Source organism: Acomys russatus, chromosome 27 (assembly GCF_903995435.1).
Source record: "Acomys russatus chromosome 27, mAcoRus1.1, whole genome shotgun sequence".
Lineage (NCBI taxonomy): Eukaryota > Metazoa > Chordata > Mammalia > Rodentia > Muridae > Acomys > Acomys russatus.
The window spans coordinates 7282573-7300695 of NC_067163.1; the positions used below are offsets into that span (position 1 = coordinate 7282573).

Genomic DNA, 18123 nt, shown 5'->3' on the forward strand with positions numbered 1-18123 from the left:
GGTCTCACGGGCGCCCTCTCGCGAGCATTCGTTGTAGAACGTCCCGAGCCCTCCTTGGGCGGAGTCAGCGCGCTGGCGCAGATCATTCCAGTGCGCGCCGCGGCGGTTGGCCCTGGGGCGCGCGGACCCGGCCGCGAGGAGGAGGAGGAGCCGGGCGCTCACGGGCGGAGCCCGACAGGAGGAGGAGGAGGAGGAGGAGGAGCCGGGCGCGCAGGGACGGGGCGCAGGGCAGGAGGAGGAGCCGGGCGGCACGGGGCGGGGCGGCGTCCGGCCCAGCCATGGCGGACGAGGGCCCTCGGAAGGGCAGCGTCTCGGCTCTCATGGGCCGCACCAACGGCCTCACCAAGCCCGCGACGTTGGCCGGTGGCCCTGCCAAACCGGGGGGCGCGGGCGGCTCCAGGAAGCTGGTCATCAAGAACTTCCGAGGTGGGTGCGCTCCGGTGAGGAGCGAACGGGGCGGCCCGGCAGGTCGCGCGCTCAGACAGGGCCTCCAGGGGCTGCCCAGCCGGCCCTGTCCCCGCGCCCCGGCTCGCCTTGTTCCCGTACTGTCCCGTCTCGGCACCCCAGCCTGACTTGTCCCTGCACCTCATGCTCCGCCGCGTCCCGGCGCCCCAGCTGGCCCCGATCCCGCACCTCCCGGCTGGCCCTGCCGGGGCCCTGCCTCGGTGCCCCGGCCTGTCTTGTCCCCGCGCGGCCGTTGACCCTCTCTCCCCACAGACAGGCCGCGGCTGCCTGACAACTACACTCAGGACACGTGGCGGAAGCTTCACGAAGCGGTCAAGGCCATCCAGAGCAGCACATCCATCAGGTACAACCTGGAGGAGCTGTACCAGGTGAGCGGCGGCGAGGGCCTGCGAGCACCGGGCTGGGTTCCTCCTCCCTCAGTCTCGGGCGCCGGCGCTAGGGAGGCCGGCCAGCGGGGGTGGGGGGGGGGGGAAGCTGCGGGCCGAGCCTTCTTCCCCAGCGGAAACCGCGGAGCCCTCGGTCGGTCAGCAGGTGTTTCTGTGGATCGCCGCCCTGGATTAGCGCTGTGTGTTGAGGCTTAGACCAGGCTGCTTAGGACGAGTGAGTTTTCCCATCAGCAGAAGAAAGGAGGGCGATGTTTGGGGCTTGGGAGGCTCAGGGCTCCAGCAGTCGTGAGGGTTATCAGAACGCCAGTTTGTTGTACGTTAAACTCAGTACGGCTTCACTGTCCCTGTCAGTCCTGGCCGGTCCCGTGTCTCCCTAACCCCCGCCCCCACATTTTTTTTTTTTTTTGTATAGTTTAATTGTTGCAAATAAGGTTGCAGGCAGATTCAGGTACTTGTAATTAAAGATGGTCTGTCAAATTTACATGTTGCTGTTTCAAGCAGACTTTTTTTTTTTTTACCCTGTCACGGTTTTATATAATAATATTTGCTAGATAGTCTATGTTTTAGTTCATGGCAGAGCATATAATTACTTACACTAAGATTTATAAACTTAGCAGTTTGTTTTATCCTGGTTAATTATGTTACCGAGAGTACAAAAAGTAAGTAATGGTACCCAAAGGAAAGTATTACGACTTGATCATTCCTAGGCCAAAACTTTTAGTGGCTACATGAGCAAAGATCCACACCTCACCTCCTCCTGACTGGCCTCAGACAGAACACAATGTATGCTAAAACTATTGAGAGAAATTACCTCCAAGCTAGAGCCAGATGACTGAGGAGGAAAAGCTCTTGGGGAACAAGCCTGGCAACCTGCGTTCAAACCTGAGAACCCTCACAAAGGTGGAAGGAGAAAACTGACTCGAGACTTTTCCTCTGACCCCTAGACTCTTGCTGGGGCACAGGCACCCACACATACACATCATGCACACATGCAGTGATAAAGCAAGTAACTTTCAAATTGTGTTCCAGGTATATGGTATGAATTAATCTTGTATTTAGACTTGAGTCTCATTCCCCAAATACATCATTATGCATTTCAAATATTATTAAATCCAGAAGAAAAAAACCTGAAATCCAAAGCACTGTGGTCCCAACATTTTGGGTAAGGGACAACTGGCCTTTAGTGATGGATTGGTTTACATGTGTCTGTTCTTTGTCTTAAATTTGTGAGTTGTGTATTAAGGGAAAGGACTTTCTTTTTCTCACTTCATGCATTCTTTTTTTTTATTATTTTAATTTATTTTTAATTTGTTCACTTTACATTCCCATTGTTGCCCCCCTCCCTCGTTGACTCCCCGTCCCACTCGAGGGCTTTTTTGTTTTTGTCTTGTTTAGATATAGCTTACTGTGGAGCCCTTGCTGGTCTGGAACTCACTGTGTAGACCGAGTTGTCTCAGACTCACAGAGATCCTCCTGGGTGCTGGGATTAAAGTTATGTACCACTGTACCTGTGTAAAGTTTACTTTTATTTTAAGTATATGTCTGTGTGGGTATGTGCACATAAATATGGGGGAGGGCACGGAGGCCAGAAGTGTTGGGTCCCTCAGGAGCCTTCGTTTAGGTGGTTGTGAGCCTCTTAACATAGGGACTGGGAACCAACCTCAGTTCCTCACACACTCTCAGCCACTGAGCTGTCTCTCCAGGACCTAAGACACCACCTTTGTTTCTGAGAGAGAGAATCTTGCCACATAGCCCTGGCTGACTTGCTATGTATTTAAGCCTGGCCTGTAGCTTAGAGCAATTCTCCTGCCTCAGCTTTCCACATGGTTGAATTTTACATATGTAACACCATCCCTGATAAGCTTTTAAAATCAGCTTTTTGAGGTATAATGTACGTATAACATGAGCTCTAGTGGGTTGCTGTTGTTGTTTTAGGGGGAATGGAAGTTGGTTGGTTTTATTTTTTAAGAGTTGACTGTGTAGCCCAGGCTGCCCTAAATTCAAAGTAATCCTCTTGTGTGGGGCCTCCAGACTTACACTAACATACTTGCTGTTCCAGTAGATTTAGTGGCCTAATATCCAGTTGGTTTTCCACACACATCACCCCCTCTCCATGAAAATATAAACTATTTCCATCAATCCCGAAGAAGTGCAGCCGCTGGCTGTTACTCCTCCCCATCTCTGCCTGTGGCAGCCACTGCTCTTCTTTCACATACCCTGCCACTACTATCTAAAAAGAACCACACCTTTGTCAGCTTTTGTTATCTGGATTTTACTTAGAATAGTGTTTTGCAGTTTACACATGGTGCTAAGAGTTTGGCTTTTTAAAAATTTTGTTTTGTTTTAAAGAGTTATTTGTTATTTTACAGTATTCTGCCTGCATGTGAGCCAGCAGGCCAGAAGAGGGCACCAGATCTCCTTATGGATGGTTGTGAGCCACCAAGTGGTTGCTAGGAATTGAACTCAGGACCTTTGCAAGAAGGGCCGATGCTTTTAACCTCTGAGCCATCTCTCCAGCCCAATTTTGTTTTGTTTGTTTTTGGTTTTTGTTGTTGTTTTTTATATGTTTTTACTTGAAATAGAATTAACATCACTTTCTCTCTTCCCTTTCCTCCCTCCATTACCCCCAGCTACCCTCTTCCAACCCCTCCTATGTGCCATGTAAGTGCAGATTATTTTTATTAATGAGTAGTGTGGATCTAGTACAGTTGGCTTATTCATCAGGTAATGGATATTTGGGTGTCCAGTGGGAAACATTGCCAGCAAAGCTGCTATGAACCTTGAGTACGTTTTTGTGGGGGTATATGTTCTCATTCCCCCCAGGAAAGAATCTCAGAGATATATAGAAATATGTGCTTAAATTCATAAGAAACTGCCTGCTTTTCAAAGTGGTTGTACTATTTTCCACTCTGCCGGTAATATAAAGGCCTGTTTGCTCCACATTCTCGCCAGCGTTTGGTGGCTTCGCCTGTGGTTTGATTTACAGTCCCTGTTGATACTAGGCATCTTTTCATGGGCTCGCTGCTATTCTGTTCCCTTCCTGCTGACGCTAACCACTGAGCTCTCTGTCTTCTTGCCCACCTCCTCTCATCACTCTGGTCTTCCTCTGCATGTAGCTCCCTCTGGCTGTAAACTGATAATCCTCCTGCCTTAACCTCCCAAGTGCTGGGTTACAGGCATGGGCCAGTATACTCAGCTGCGTTTTCTTAGATTATTTCCCCATTATTGCATTGTGAATTTAGTATGTATTCTTCCAGATACAAGCTCTATATAGGTGCTGCAAATATTTCCTTCTAGTCTGTAACTTATTCCTTAACTAATCTATATCCTTTGAAGAACAGTGATTTACATTTTGAAGGCAGGTGGTGTTTGTAGTTTTAGTATCTACCTAAAAAAAAATAAAATAAAAATTTTGCCATGGCTGAGAATAGTAGCACACTTCTGTAATCCCAGCACTCAGCAGGCAGAGCAAAGTCAGGAATTCAAGGCCAGCCTCTTCTAACAAGCTCAAGGCTGGCTACGTGAGACCCTGTCTCAAAGAAGCAAGGCAACAGTTCTTTGTCCTATTCGAAGATCTTGTATTTCCCTGTAGACATTTAGAGTTGAAATTTTACATTCAGATCTGAGCTCTTTATCATGGGCACGTCTGTGTGCATTGTAGGATATCAGTGCTTTCCCTGTAAGTGTCCGGGGGTTGGGCACGGTGCTGCCCGCCTGCCTTTCTCAAAGAGAAGCCCAGCTGTCCATCCAGGAAGGGTGGAAGGCATTAAGTCAGGAAGGGCTGGCCTCCAGCTTCATGCTTCTCCACAGCTCTCTCAGCTGTGCTTGGTCCTTTGCGTCTCTTTATGAATCTTAGCATCTGTTTTCTGGCTTCCTCAAGAAACCAGCTAGGATTTTGAGATAATGGTGACTCTTAGATCACCTACAGAGAGCTAACTCGGTCTCAGAAGTAGACTGCATTGTGTTGAGTCTCTCTAATATTTCTCAGCAATGTTTTCCTTTTTTCAGTTGTACAGATGTTACAGACCTTTTGTGATTCTTACTATTATAGAGAAATACTGTTGATTTAATATACTGAAATTGTCCTCCTAATTTGCCAGCCTTGTCCATTTTCAGATTTTCTGTAGATCCCATGGGTCTTCTGCCCAGACAATCATGTGTAACTAGAAAGTTTTTTCCTTTCTAAGTTTTGTGCCTCTTATTCCTTTGCCTTATTGCCTTGCCAAACTGGCCAGGGCCTCTGGGACAATGGTTAGAAGTGAGAAAGCTGGCCACTTGAATTGCTTTTGGTCTCGGAGCCTTTTTATTTTACCGCTATTGGATGTGATGCTACCATATAGGAGGGTCCTTTCTGCTCCTACTTTTTTTGTTTCATTTTGTTTTGTTTTGTTTTTGAGACAGGGTTTCTCTGTGTAACCTTGGCTGTCCTGGCATTGCTTTGTAGACCAGGCCAGCCTCAAACTCACAGCCATCCACCTGCCTCTGCCTCCCAAGTGGTGGGATTAAAGGCGTGCACCACCACCACCTGGCCTTTGCTCCTACTTTAATGAAAGCACATTTCTGCATCTATTAAGGGATTGTGTGGGGTTTGTTTCTTAGTTTGTTGATTATATTTATTAATATTTTTTTCTCTTGAACGTATAGAGTCTTGCAGCTTGGGCTACATCTTAAATGTTTTGTTTTGTTAATTTTTGAGACATAGTGTCACTGTGTAGTCTTGGCTAGCTTGGAACTCACTACGTAGATGAGGCTAGCCTCAAACTCATAGAGATGTGCTTGCCTCTGAGTGTTGCTGGAATTAAAGTGTCTGCCACTATGCCCATTCTATTATCCTTTTTAATGTGTTGAGTTGTTATTAATATTTTGTTAATTTTGTCATAATGTATTTTCTCATGTCTTTGGTCAGTTTGCATGTCAAAGTAATGTTGGCCTTATGAATTTAAAATGATTCTCTCTTCTTTGTATAGAATTGGGGTGGTTTCTTTCTTAAATGTTTGAAGGGATTCCCTAGTGGAACCATTTTGGTGGTGGTGGTTGTTATTTTATGTGTGTGAATGTCTTTCCTACATGCATATCTATGCACTATATCCAAACGTACTACACATAGGACCAAAGGCATTGAATCCCCTGAACTGGAGTTAAGGCAGTTGTGAATTGCCAAGTAGGTGCTGGGTCCTCAGAAAGAGCAGCTATTAACTGCTGAGCCATCTTTCCAGCCTCATCTTGATTTTCTTCATGGAAAGATTTTAAGTGCATAATGATTGTCCTGAGACACCTCCAAGCCCTCATACCCCCACCCCCAAGAACACCAACCCTCTTGTCTTCAGCATTTTATCGTCCATCAGCCGTGCCTCACCTGCTACTGCTGCCACTGGTGTGAGCCTCACACGTTGTCTTCCTCTAGAGGGGACAGTTTAGTCACTCTGAAGGCTTCTGCAGTTCTGCCCAATCTTCAGACACATGGGATCTTGATGATGGTGGTTGTTTGATCCTGACCCACTAACTCTGTTCTTGGTTCTGGTTGGTTCTCCCTCCCCTATTAAGGAGAATCTAATAATCTTTGATTGGAAGTTCAACATTGTAAATTCTAACTGGAATGCCAGATATTTTTAGATTACTATAAATTCCTGGCCTTAATCTGGCCCTAGTTAAATTATTTGGAGACCATGTGGTCTTTAAATTTTTTAAATTTATTATAATTTATTCAGATTACATTCTAATTGTTATCCCCTCTCTCCCTCTTCTGCCCTATTCCCCTCCCCTAGGCCTCTGACAGAAGGGAGCCTCCTCCCCCACCATATGACCACAGCTTATGTCTTATCTGGCTGCTTCCCCTTCCTCTGTGTGCCCACCACCAGGCCTCCCCACCACAGGGACATGATCAAATCCTAAGTCTTGCTTTTAGGATTTCTTAGGTCAGGCCAGAGCATTGCTATTTCCAGGGCTAAATGACCTACGCTGAAGCAGACCTTCCTTAGTGCCTTGACTATTGTTTTTAGCAAGATATGGAAAACTACTGTTCCAGGCCTCTGGTGAACTCTGGCACTGTTACCTCTGCTTTTCTAGATGTTTCCTTCCTTGATATTTGTCATTTCCTCACCCTGGAATGGTTGCCTTTTTTTAATGATTAAAAAATAAGATGTCAGGCAACAGATATTAGATAGAGAGGTTTATTATATGAGCATGGGAGAGCAGGGAAGTGAGTGGGAGACCCCAGGGAGAAACAGAGGATAGGGAGAGAGAAACAGCAAGAGAGGACGAGGGAGAAGTAGGAAGAGAGGGAGAGAAACAAGAAGAGAGAGGGACAACAAGAGAAAGTAAGAGAGAGAGCAAATGTAAAGATAAATTTCAATAAAAATTCAAGAAGAAAAGTGAAAAAAAGAGAGAGAGAGAGAGAGCTAGGTGGGTTTGTCAGAGAGAGAACTAGGTGGGTTTGTCTTTTTATGTACTCTTGGGCAGGGGCACGCCCAGTGGTGGTTAGGCAATGACATCACAGGTTGCTAGGCAAACTGGAGCAGAATCCTAACACCCTTTGTTGCATATTGGGGTCCCTAGAGACTTCATCTCTCCTGCAAGTTGTTTCCTGACTCAGGAGCCTGTGTACAGGTGGAAACTGGGTAGGAAGCTGGAACATCTGGCCCTCACAGCGATCCCTGTGCCCAGGGCTCACAAGAGTGCTCCCTGTTCTTTGTCTGCTTGATTATTTTGACCAGGAGCAAAAATGACACCAAGCACCTAAATACTCAAAAGTTTTGATCTAATAAAATACATCTTGCTACTGAAGCTTAACCATCCTGTTGCCTAGCAACTGTACTGTCCAGTTTCAGATGTCCTAACAGTGAAAGTACTTTTCCATACCACTTGTGCAGTGATGTGTCCTAGGGTGAGACCTCCCATACTCCAGCCCACTGAGCAGCTGTGAGGACTTGGCCCCAGGCCTCGTAAAGCAGTGCTGCTGAAGCCAAGGCAAGCGAGGTGGCTCTGGCCTCAGGCAAGCAGGGTGCTCAACTGCTCCTCTTTGTTTCCAGCTGTGCTTCACATCCTGCCATAGGGTCTTAGCTGGAAGCTCCAGTTTCCCCAGAGTCTGGAGATTTTGTTTTGAAGTCTTGTGTAAACGCAGGATCATTGGTTATGGCTCTGCTCAGCACCTTCTTTACTGGGTTGCTACTTGGATTCCGGTTTTTTCAGCTCATGATGAGGTCTCCTGGCTTCCCGCCCCTGTATCATCTTCCTCTGAATAAGTTGTTTTAAAGGAACAGGTCTCTTTTCTTCGCTTCTGAAGACCTATGTCTGAACTACTCAGAAGACGTACTCCTGTGACTAATGTACTTGAATTGTGGCCTTTGGTCACCCTAGTGCACTTCAGAGGAAGGCCCCCTATGGAGCTTAACCTGAGAACAAATTCCTCAGACTGGCCTAGGTTCCAGGGAAAGCCCAGGTCTGGGCTGGAGTTCACACAGGGCCGCAGAGTTCATTCCAACCATGCATGGTAGTAAAGGGGAAAATAGTAGGGTTTGTGTGGAACTAAGTGATAGGTTGTCTAAAACTGTTGTGGAAAAAGCCCAGGAAGTGGTGGACAGATCAGTATTCCCTGTCACCACTTTAAGGAAGTGACGCATTAGTAGAGAGTGAATTCAATACAGAAGCAGAGACTATACCCTCTCTGACTTGCCTGTCCTACCAACAGCCGCCCTCAGCTGGCAGCCTCTGCTCAGCAGTTGTGTGTTTAGCTCTTGCCTCCATCTTCTTGAGAGTCAAGATTGGTTTCAGAAGGCAGTGACAGATGCCTGTCTCCTGAGAGGCTTCTGAGTTTTCTGCTGCCTGGATTTGAGTCATGATTTTGTTTTGCGTTATAATTTTTTTTCTCTCAGGTGGGCATCTAGAGGGGTCCAATATCCTGCCCCTCCTCTGGGTAGGGGTAAGGGGGTGAGGAAGAGGAGGAGGGAGACAGCAAGTCTGTACATAAATGATGAGCCAGGCCATCCTTGCCATATGAAGTGCCTCTAATCCTGAACTCCTGGCTTCTGGGCAGCGTGCCTTTCTGGTCTTCTGCTGTGAGTCCATGGTCATCCTGGACCACACATAAGTCTCTTTGTAGTGGCTGCGTTCAGGTGAGGCTGTTTCCCGAGTGCTTGCTAGGCGGATGGGGATTCTTTGCCTTTGTTTCCTCTTTGTCAGTGAATCCAGTCCATGATTTCTTGCTCCTGTTTTCTGTGACTTCAAGTCCAGCCCAAGGATCTCTGCATGAATTTGCATTCTGTGAGCACCAGCAGAGTCCTGGCCTACAGCTGCTTGCAGTCACTAGTTCCATTTTGGTGTTACTCACCTGAGAGGGACGGCACGGGGGCCACAGGAAGCTTTTGTTTCAGTAGCAGTCAATACACTCAGAGATACTTAAGAGAGCACATGGGCAGCCTCAGACACCACAGCGCATGCTTGTCAGCACTCAGTGCAAGGGCGCTGGCAAAGTCTGTTGCTCACATAGTAGTCTGCTGTGAGGACTGACCCTTGTTTTAGCCCGACTTGACCTTTCTTACATCAGAAATTGGTGACAAGATCCAAACCTGCTTTAGAGTCCTGGTACTGTTGTGCAGCCTGATAGAGAAACAGCTAAACTAGGGCAAAGCTGAGACTTGAGGTGCAGGACCCCCAGGATGGTGGGTGTAGCATACTGTCAATCTCAGCCCCTTGTTGTTGGCCGTCACCGTCATTGTGTGCCGCACAAGTGCCCTAAGCGCCCTTGGTTTTGGGCTTGCTTGTAGGTAGCTGGAATGCCAGGTGGCATCGCCACTGCAGGGCTTGCACAGAACTCTGACTCACACTAAACACTCCTTCTCCCTTTGTTGTAGGCTGTTGAAAATCTGTGTTCTCACAAGGTGTCCCCGACGCTCTACAGACAGCTGCGGCAGGTCTGTGAAGACCACGTCCAAGCCCAGATACTCCCATTCAGAGAATATCCTTTCTTTGCTTTGCTTTTGTTTTGCCTCATAATGTTTCTGTTGATTACACAAATCTTTTTAAAATGGGATACAGAACTAATGAATATCCTTACTATTAAAGTAATAAGTTTTAAGTTCTCATTTTTATAGAACAAATGGCCTGCTTGTTTCATAATTCATTATGTTTTTTTAGTGAAATTTGTAGCATTTAAGTTACTGATACGAGTGAGGGCAGAAAGCCTCCACTTCCTGAATATAATTGGAATATTTAGGGAAATTTCTGAAAATGCCTTAAAATTTAAGTTCTGTCCTTTAATAAAAAGCATGTGTATTCATCTTCTATGATATGTGACAAATCCCCACAAACAGGGCTATCATACCCAGCTTATTTTGGGGGGGGGGGTGGTGTCTCTGTCAGGACTCTGTTAGGACACACACTCACACCAGTCAGTGTGTCAGGAAGGCTGTGTCATCTGAGGATGGGTCTTCCCTGGCTCCTACAGGTGGGGAGCTTCAGGAACAAGGCCCCATTTACCATAAGTCCATAGTGGATCTGGCATAACCCAAGGCCTATGCTTGGATCCCTGCTGCATCCAGTTTCTCCTGGTGGACTGTGCACTGTTCTGGGCAGAAAGGAGAGCCTGCCTGTCTGGTCTGAGACTGTACTTCCCAGTACAAAACCAGACAAAAGTGTGATGGCTATGTCTTCAGATAAGAAGGGAACTATTCAGGCATGTACTGTACACAGGGCTGAGAAGAGGGCATCTTAGGGTTTGCTGCCATGTCATCTGTGACTCTCTTTGACCTGGCCTCAGGCTGGCCGCCAAACCCATTGCCAGTTTTAGGGCACAAACTGTTAGGTGTAAAATCCACACTGACTTCCTTGGCTCCATGCTTTCATGTCTAAAACAAGTCTAAGAAGCTGCCTATTCAAGACTTTTCTCCTGGTTCAGGAAATCCTCCCCCGCCCCATGGCACTCATCAAAGGAAACTCGGTCCGGCCAGGTGTGCAGACCCTGTTACTGCAGAGCAGCAAGCAGTGTTACTGGACACCAAGTGAGACTTGTGGTCCAGGTGAAATGCAGGCTTGTGAGGCCATCTCCATTTCTGCTACATGGCTTTTAGCAGGATGCCTCTATATTCTCCAGCAAGTGGTATGAGCTAGTGACTGCAGGATTGTACACGATCATGGTGACCACGGCCCCTGAGGAACCTGCTGGTATGCACTCTTCTCTCAGGAGATGCCGGTGAGGTATATGGAGCCTCTGCCCCATTCAGAGCACTGGAGGAGCCTGACAGGCTGAAAATGACACAGTAGTCATCAGCCATGCTCTAGGATGCTAGCACCCATTAAAGTCAACTCATAATTGTTTTTGCTCTAATCCCCTTTCCTGGAAATGACTTTTTGAGTTCATACTTTAATTATATTTCCTGCCAATTAATCCCACTCTGGGGCTTGGCCAAAGTGTTCACACATCCAGCAAGCCTTTGAATCCTACCTAGTGTCTTGATCCTGGATTATAGAAAAGCTGTTCTGTGCCTGATTTCCAGCCTCCAAAGAATCACAGCCTTAAGGTGGAGCCATGGAATTAACTGTGTCTTGATAACAAACCAGGAGTATAAAAATTGTGGTTTGTTTTACAGGAGAAAAAGGCACTAATAATACATTACATGTCCTTACTGATAGTATGTCTTGAGCCCAGACACATAAGTTAACAGCAGCAGAACAGAATCAGGCAGAACCCCCTACAGGGCTGTGGCTTGGCAGAGATACCACTGAACTGGGCCTTGAAGCGCAACGGATGTAATTAGACAGAGCAAACGTGACAGAATGTGAAGTGTGTCCTAAGAGCTGTGCATAGCCTGGGGTGCAGTCCAGGCTAATTCTGGATATGCCACCAAGGAGTTGCTCGTTAGGCTATACAAGCCACTGAGATTGCTTACAGGTTTCTAAGCTAGAGCTCAAGAAAATTGTTGTGTGAAGACCAGAGAATGGTGGAATAGCCTAGAACCTCCACCAGCCAACACATTTCCAAAGTAGCTGTTAGGAGACACTGGGCATCATACTAGGTACTGTGAGCAACACAGACTTAAGCCTTAGAACTTCCCTCTAATGGAGATAACAAAAGCGGATGTTTGTGTAACAAAAGGCCATGGGCACCTCACGTAAAGGAAGGATAACCCATCTGCCTGCAGAGGGAAATGCTAAGTGGACAGGAGGCCCAACAGGGAGATGGTGCGATGGACAGTCTGTGCAGAACCAAGGCAAGCAGAGTGAGAAGAGCCCGCTAGGCAAGGATTGGCAGTTGCTGCCGCAGGCTTCTTTACAGAAAGGGAAGCCAAAGAAGGGAAGTGCTGAGGGTCAGGCACTGCCCAGTTTTGGCCGTGGGCTGTGCTGACTAGTGAGGAGAATGGTAATTAATAGCCCTAAACAGAGCAGTGCTATAAGATGATTTTCTGAGCCACTGTAGCAGAAGCATTGAGATGCTGAAGCCAAGAAGCCAATGGTTCAGAATGAGTGCACTATGGGTAACAGTGGACACCCTCTGGGGTTAGGTCACTGGCCTGTCACTCTTCCAGCCCAATATAAATAAATACTTTATTTTTGTTTTCTTTAAATGATCTTTGTGATTGGCAGTTTCTTCATGGCCTATCATAAGCATCCTTGCTATTGGGTGTTGATTGTCCCATGAAGGGTATCCCTCACTTTGATGGATGGTGTGAGTCCTTTGCAGGGATTGTCCTTCTCTGGAATGAGACAAGAATGGCCACCAGGAAGCTGCCTCAGCAGAAGCCACAACAGACTCTTTTGAGACCTGTGCTTTTTATTGCTCAGAATTTCTCACCTCTGGCACCAAGGTGATGCCTTAAGCCTTTCGTCCTAGAATTGACTGAATTGTAGTAGGCTAAGTAGTACCTGAGTCAACACTGTGCTCTATGGTAATAGTTCCTCTTCTGTACTCTTTTCCATGAAAAATATCAGAAAGTGGTTGATCTGGGGATCTGCGTTACTTAACAGAACTCTTCTGTTAGAGAGCTTTGACAATGGACCCTTGCATCTTAGAGATACTGGGTAAGGTACAATTCACCCTGGTTATTGGTGACACCTGAGCTGCCTGGTAGCATCTGATGGGCTAGTATCAGTTTAATTCCATCTTAAGCTTAAAGGCCCATTGCCACACAACACCCTGGTCAGCATGGGCTTAATAGGAACTTTGCAGGTTATTGTCAGGCCCATGGCATCTCTCAGCCTGCTGAATTGAATGTCCTGTGGCCGACCTTTGTCTTGCTTTCCCCAGACTTTTTATGTGGGTCCCTCAGATAGTGGTCTGGCATACTTTACCATCATAGACACATTCTCCAAGAGTAATATGCTCATCAGTGAACTGATAGGCCTTTGCTCTGACTGCCTAAATGTGTGGCTGTGCTTCCTGAGACTTAGGAGGTGAGAAGCTAGACCCCTGTCTGACCCACTATGGTTATGGCCACTTGCAGAGATGTGCCTGTACCTCTCCTGTCTTCCTGAGCTTCCTCTTTCCTTCCTGAGGCTGGGCCAGCTACCCTTGACTCACTGAAGATGTGGTGCATCTCTGGCCTGGCTGTGGCACACTTACCAAGTATGTCCTGGAGCTGGTGTGCTGTCCTCATGTGAGTTGAGTGTGGGTGGCCCGCTGCACTTGAACTCATTGACACACATGGTGCCGTGTGCTAGTATGTGGCAGACAGGACATCTGGTGCTTCTACCTACATGGACTGCTTTTTCTGTATTAGGAAGCTTGAAGATGAAATGAGAATAGGCAAGAAAAATCCTTTCTCTAGAAACCCACATTCTGATATCTTTATTTTAAAACTGTGTTTTGCACATTTCTTGTGATGCTCTTGCCAAGGACCCAAGTTCAAGTACCAGGACCTACGTCAGGGAGTTTACTTAAGTTCCAAGTGATGCAGTGCAATACCTCTGACTTCCATGGGTACTGGCACCAGCATACCCGTACATACAAATAAAAAATTAAGTCATTGCCTGGAGCAGTGGCATGTGCCTGCAATCCCAGCACTCAGGGAAGCAGAGACAAGTGGATCTCTGTGAGTTCGAGGCCAGCCTGGTCTACAAAGTGAGTCCATGCCACCCAAGGCTATACACAGAGAAACCCTGTCTCAGAGAACAAAACAAAACAAAAATTAAGTCATTTGGAAAGTGTCTAAAAATTTAAAAAATAATAATAAATGGGGCTGGAGAGATGGCTCAGCAGTTAAGAGCATTTGCTGCTCTTGCAGAGGACAGAAATTTGGTTCCCAGAACCCACATGGTGGCTCACAACCATCCGTAACTCCAGTTCCAGGGAGATCCAATGCCCCTTTCAGCTCTCCTTGGGCACTACACACATGTACACATATATACATACAATAAATTATAGAATATACTGCTAGCAAGTTCCAGACCAGCCAGAGTAGATAGTAAAACCCTATCTCAAAAAAAAATTAAGTCTATCATATGCCATGTATATTGCCACATGCCTGTAATCTCATCTCTGGGGACACTAAGGCAAAAGGATTTCATTTTCTGTGCCAGCATAGGCAGTATGTCAAGATCCTAACTCAAAAATAAATGTGAGCACAACATGGTGACTAACACCTAAAATCCCAACATATGGAAGACTGGGTAAGGAAGATAGCTGTGTTTGAGGCCAGTCTTGCCTAGAGAGAGACTGTCCCAAAAGCACACACAAAATCCCAAACATATATAGGCACACTTAAGAATTGAGCTGAGTGCATAATTTAGTCATAGATGCAACTTCATGTTAGTGTTCTGAGTTTTTACTGGGCAAACTTCTACCACCCTTGAGCTGCCAGTTCCCTGCTGTTACTATTCAGTACACACTTTTTGACTGTAAAACATCCTGGCCCCACCAGACACCAGCTCTAGTAGGTCCATTGTAGAGTTATGTTCAGTTCTGGCCCTCAGTGGGGTGAAATCCTGCCACCCAGATGAAGCACGCAGGCCTGGTTATTAGTGTCAGCTGGCAAGAACAGAAAGTAACCCTGCAGAGAAGAAAGGAGAGGATGAGAGCCAAGGTGGAGCCGGGAGAGAGATCCAAGGCTGAGTCATGTAGGTTACTACAAACAGGAACTGAGGCGCAGTGGGCACAGGCTAGGAATTCACACTGCGGTCTGGGAGCTGCAGGTCTCTGTTGATCTGTTTGTCAACTGGCTTATTAGCCACGGATGTTTACTCTTGACAACCTAGTCATCTCCATCTAGTAAGAGCTTCCTATTTGCAGTAGGGGTGTCTTGTATACCGCCTGGTACTGTTGCCTTAGAGCTAGGACTCCACTGTGTGTTTAGGGGCACATGGTACAAACGATAGTCTAACCTTTCAGTCTTACTAGAAGGACATTGAGCAGGGAAGGATACTGAGCTTAAAGTGAGAGCTGCAAAATGGACTGGACCCATGTGTTTGAAGTTTCCTTAGCAGGTCTGCACAGACTCACTAGACAGCGTTTTATTTCTAAAGAAGATTAACACATGCTGGCAAGATCACTGCAGACAAATGGTAAGTTTGCAGCCCTTCAGCCTTGGGTCACTCATGCCTGCTCACTTTGCCCTTACCAGCCACTGCTCTAGACAGATGAAGGTGAGTTCTGAGCAGCTGCTTTTCCACCAGCTTAAGGCCTGAGCTCAGGGACCCTTCACTACACTGAGCAGTAGCATGGCGTGGGAAGGGGAGCTCCTCATCTTCCTATAGGAGGAGGTGCTGGCCAGCTCTGCAGCCACTGTGTGCTTGTAGGAGAGCGCCCCAGGTTCTCAGGAGGATGCTGTGCATATGTCTAATTCGACTTCACATATGTGAGTTGTTTTTTAAGATTTATGTATTTATTATTATGCATACAGTGCTCTGTCTGCACGTACACCTGCAGGCCAGAAGAGGGCATTAGATCTCATTATAGATGGTTGTGAGCCACCGTGTGTGTGCTGGGACTTGAACTCAGGACCTCTGGAAGAACAGTCGGTGCTCTTAACCCCTGAGCCATCTCTCCAGCCCCACACATGTGAGTTTTTATGTGCACCAGCTGTTGGTGGCCTATGAGAGAAGATAGCCTATGTGGCTTCTTAAGTAGACTGAATGCTTGCTTTCTAAAGATGAGCTTTTGAGCCATGTGGCTGTGAAAAACAGGAAGGTCCACTAAGGAAAGTGCTTTCAGGGTTAGTGAGTCTCATCAGAAGGCAGAGTCAGTGAGAGCTGGCAAGCACATGGCTTCAGCAGCACATTGCCTGCAGTAGAGCCCAAGAGCATCAAGACGGTGTAGCAAGACCTATTGTTAGAAAGGCAAGCCAGGAATAGAGGTTCTATATGTGCCTGTAATCACCACATTTAGGAAGCAGAAACAGGAAAATAAGGAGTTTAAGGTCATGAGACTCCCATCTCAAAAACCAAGAAAGACTAGAGCTTAGCATTCAGCTGTCCCAAAGCTTCATTGTTTGAGCAGTCAGGAGACAATCAAATGTCAGGTTCCTTGAGGTTGTGTGCTTTAAAAATCCCTGCAGTCTGGGCTGTTGTATTCAATGGAAATACCAGGATGGGTTACGGGGCGGGGAGAGGGGGAGGAAGGGGGTTAAATTTATAAAGATGAGGGTTTTCCATCAAGAAGTGATTGTTACATTCAAGACAGCTAATGTAGGATGGTCCAAAAACTCTGATCTCATGTGATAATTGTGTGAATGAGGGAACAGATGTGTAAGTGATACTCCGTTCTGGTCTTCAGATCATGATCAGAAGCATCTTCTTGTTTTTGGATCGCACCTATGTCCTCCAGAACTCCATGCTGCCTTCTATCTGGTGAGTCTGTCATTGTCCTCTGCCCCCACCCCCACCCCCTCCACACACACACTCTCTTCTGGGCCTGATGCAGACCTGCTGTCTCCTCTCTAGTGGAGAGTGGTGCCCTTCACTGCACAAAGACTTCACAGGACTCCTGGGCTCTAAGCTGAGGCAGTACAGTTAACTTGAAGTCATTTCACATTTGTTTTCTGTGGAAACAACCAAATACTAGAGAGGGGGTTGCTGGGAACAGTGCAGGGAGAAGGAATGGATCCCGGGGGAGCAGCTGTCGTGGTGGTTCCCAGAATCGTGACACTGAAGAAGAATGGTGAGCCATGGGTCACAGACAGAAGATTCGACAATAGCAATTTGATTATTGGGTGCCTGGATCGCACTAGATACCTCATTACCTCCTCAGGATGATCAGCATGACCTATCTAGGATTCAGCCTCATTTAGGGTAGAGACATTGGCATCCTAGAGTGGCCAAACAAGCATTTCTAAGAAGACTTTTCAAGCTCTGGGTATAATTAGCAAACAGCAGTTTTTGCCTGGTACATGTAGCAAAGTGAAGTTCTAGAGCGTCAAAGGCTGGACCAGAACCTAGTTCTGCTTTCTCTGTCAGGGACATGGGCCTAGAGCTGTTTAGGAACCATATCATCAGCGACAGGATGGTGCAGAGTAAGACCATTGATGGGATCCTGCTGCTGATTGGGCGTGAACGAAGCGGTGAGGCTGTGGACAGGAGCCTGCTTCGGAGTCTGTTAAGCATGCTCTCAGATCTCCAGGTGAGGCCTTGGTCTTGATCATGGAATGGCCACCTGCAGGTGCCTGCCCCAGAGTCAGCATGGGCTTCAGAGATATACGTGGGAATAGGACCACAAAAGGATGAGTTGGAAACGTGATCATCTAGTCCTTAAGGAGAAATTGATGGAGGTTAATGGTACACTACACAAGGAGCCACAAAAGAATGCTGATAAGAATGGCTATTTAAAAATGCTAATTTCCATGGAAAATACACCATAAACAAAGGTAAAATCAAGTACCAAAGTGCAAAGGCTAAGTATCAGTATTGAGAGCGGACAGGGCCTCTGGCCTGGTAGAAGTTTTCCAGAGCACAGTGGCACATGGTGACCACCAGCTGCAGCCTGCTGACTTAGGAAGTGCTTGAGGAGGCAAGTTCCTGTGCTGGCGCCCATCAGTAACCACTCATTCTCTAGGTATACAAAGACTCGTTTGAACTGAAGTTCTTGGAAGAGACGAACTGTCTATATGCCGCAGAAGGCCAGAGGCTGATGCAAGACAGGGAGGTGAGATGTGCAACTGCACTTGGCTTTAACCCACCCTGGGGGCCCTGGGACTGCCGCTCTTTCATGTGTAGACATTTGCTAAGTCTCCTCAAGTCCTCAGGAGTGAACTGCTTGCTGTAGAAAGAAATTACTCTTTCCCTTAGGAGCTTCCTTCCTGCTTTCCCCTCCCTCTAAGTGGTTTATGAAGTAGCAAAGAAGTGCATGTCT

At 47.0% G+C, this 18123-nt stretch overlaps 1 protein-coding gene across 1 annotated transcript in view; it reads left to right on the top strand.

Moving 5' to 3' along the window:
* Window positions 1-238: 238 nt before the first annotated feature.
* The window catches only part of Cul4a (cullin 4A), a 39078-nt gene continuing 21193 nt past the window's right edge, over window positions 239-18123 (top strand). The window contains exons 1-7 of the mRNA XM_051170041.1: window positions 239-426; window positions 718-833; window positions 9701-9804; window positions 15272-15341; window positions 16552-16625; window positions 17232-17394; window positions 17827-17916. Of these exons, the coding sequence (XP_051025998.1) occupies window positions 279-426; window positions 718-833; window positions 9701-9804; window positions 15272-15341; window positions 16552-16625; window positions 17232-17394; window positions 17827-17916 (765 nt within the window). The 5' untranslated portion in view covers window positions 239-278. The remainder of the gene's footprint in view (window positions 427-717; window positions 834-9700; window positions 9805-15271; window positions 15342-16551; window positions 16626-17231; window positions 17395-17826; window positions 17917-18123) is intronic.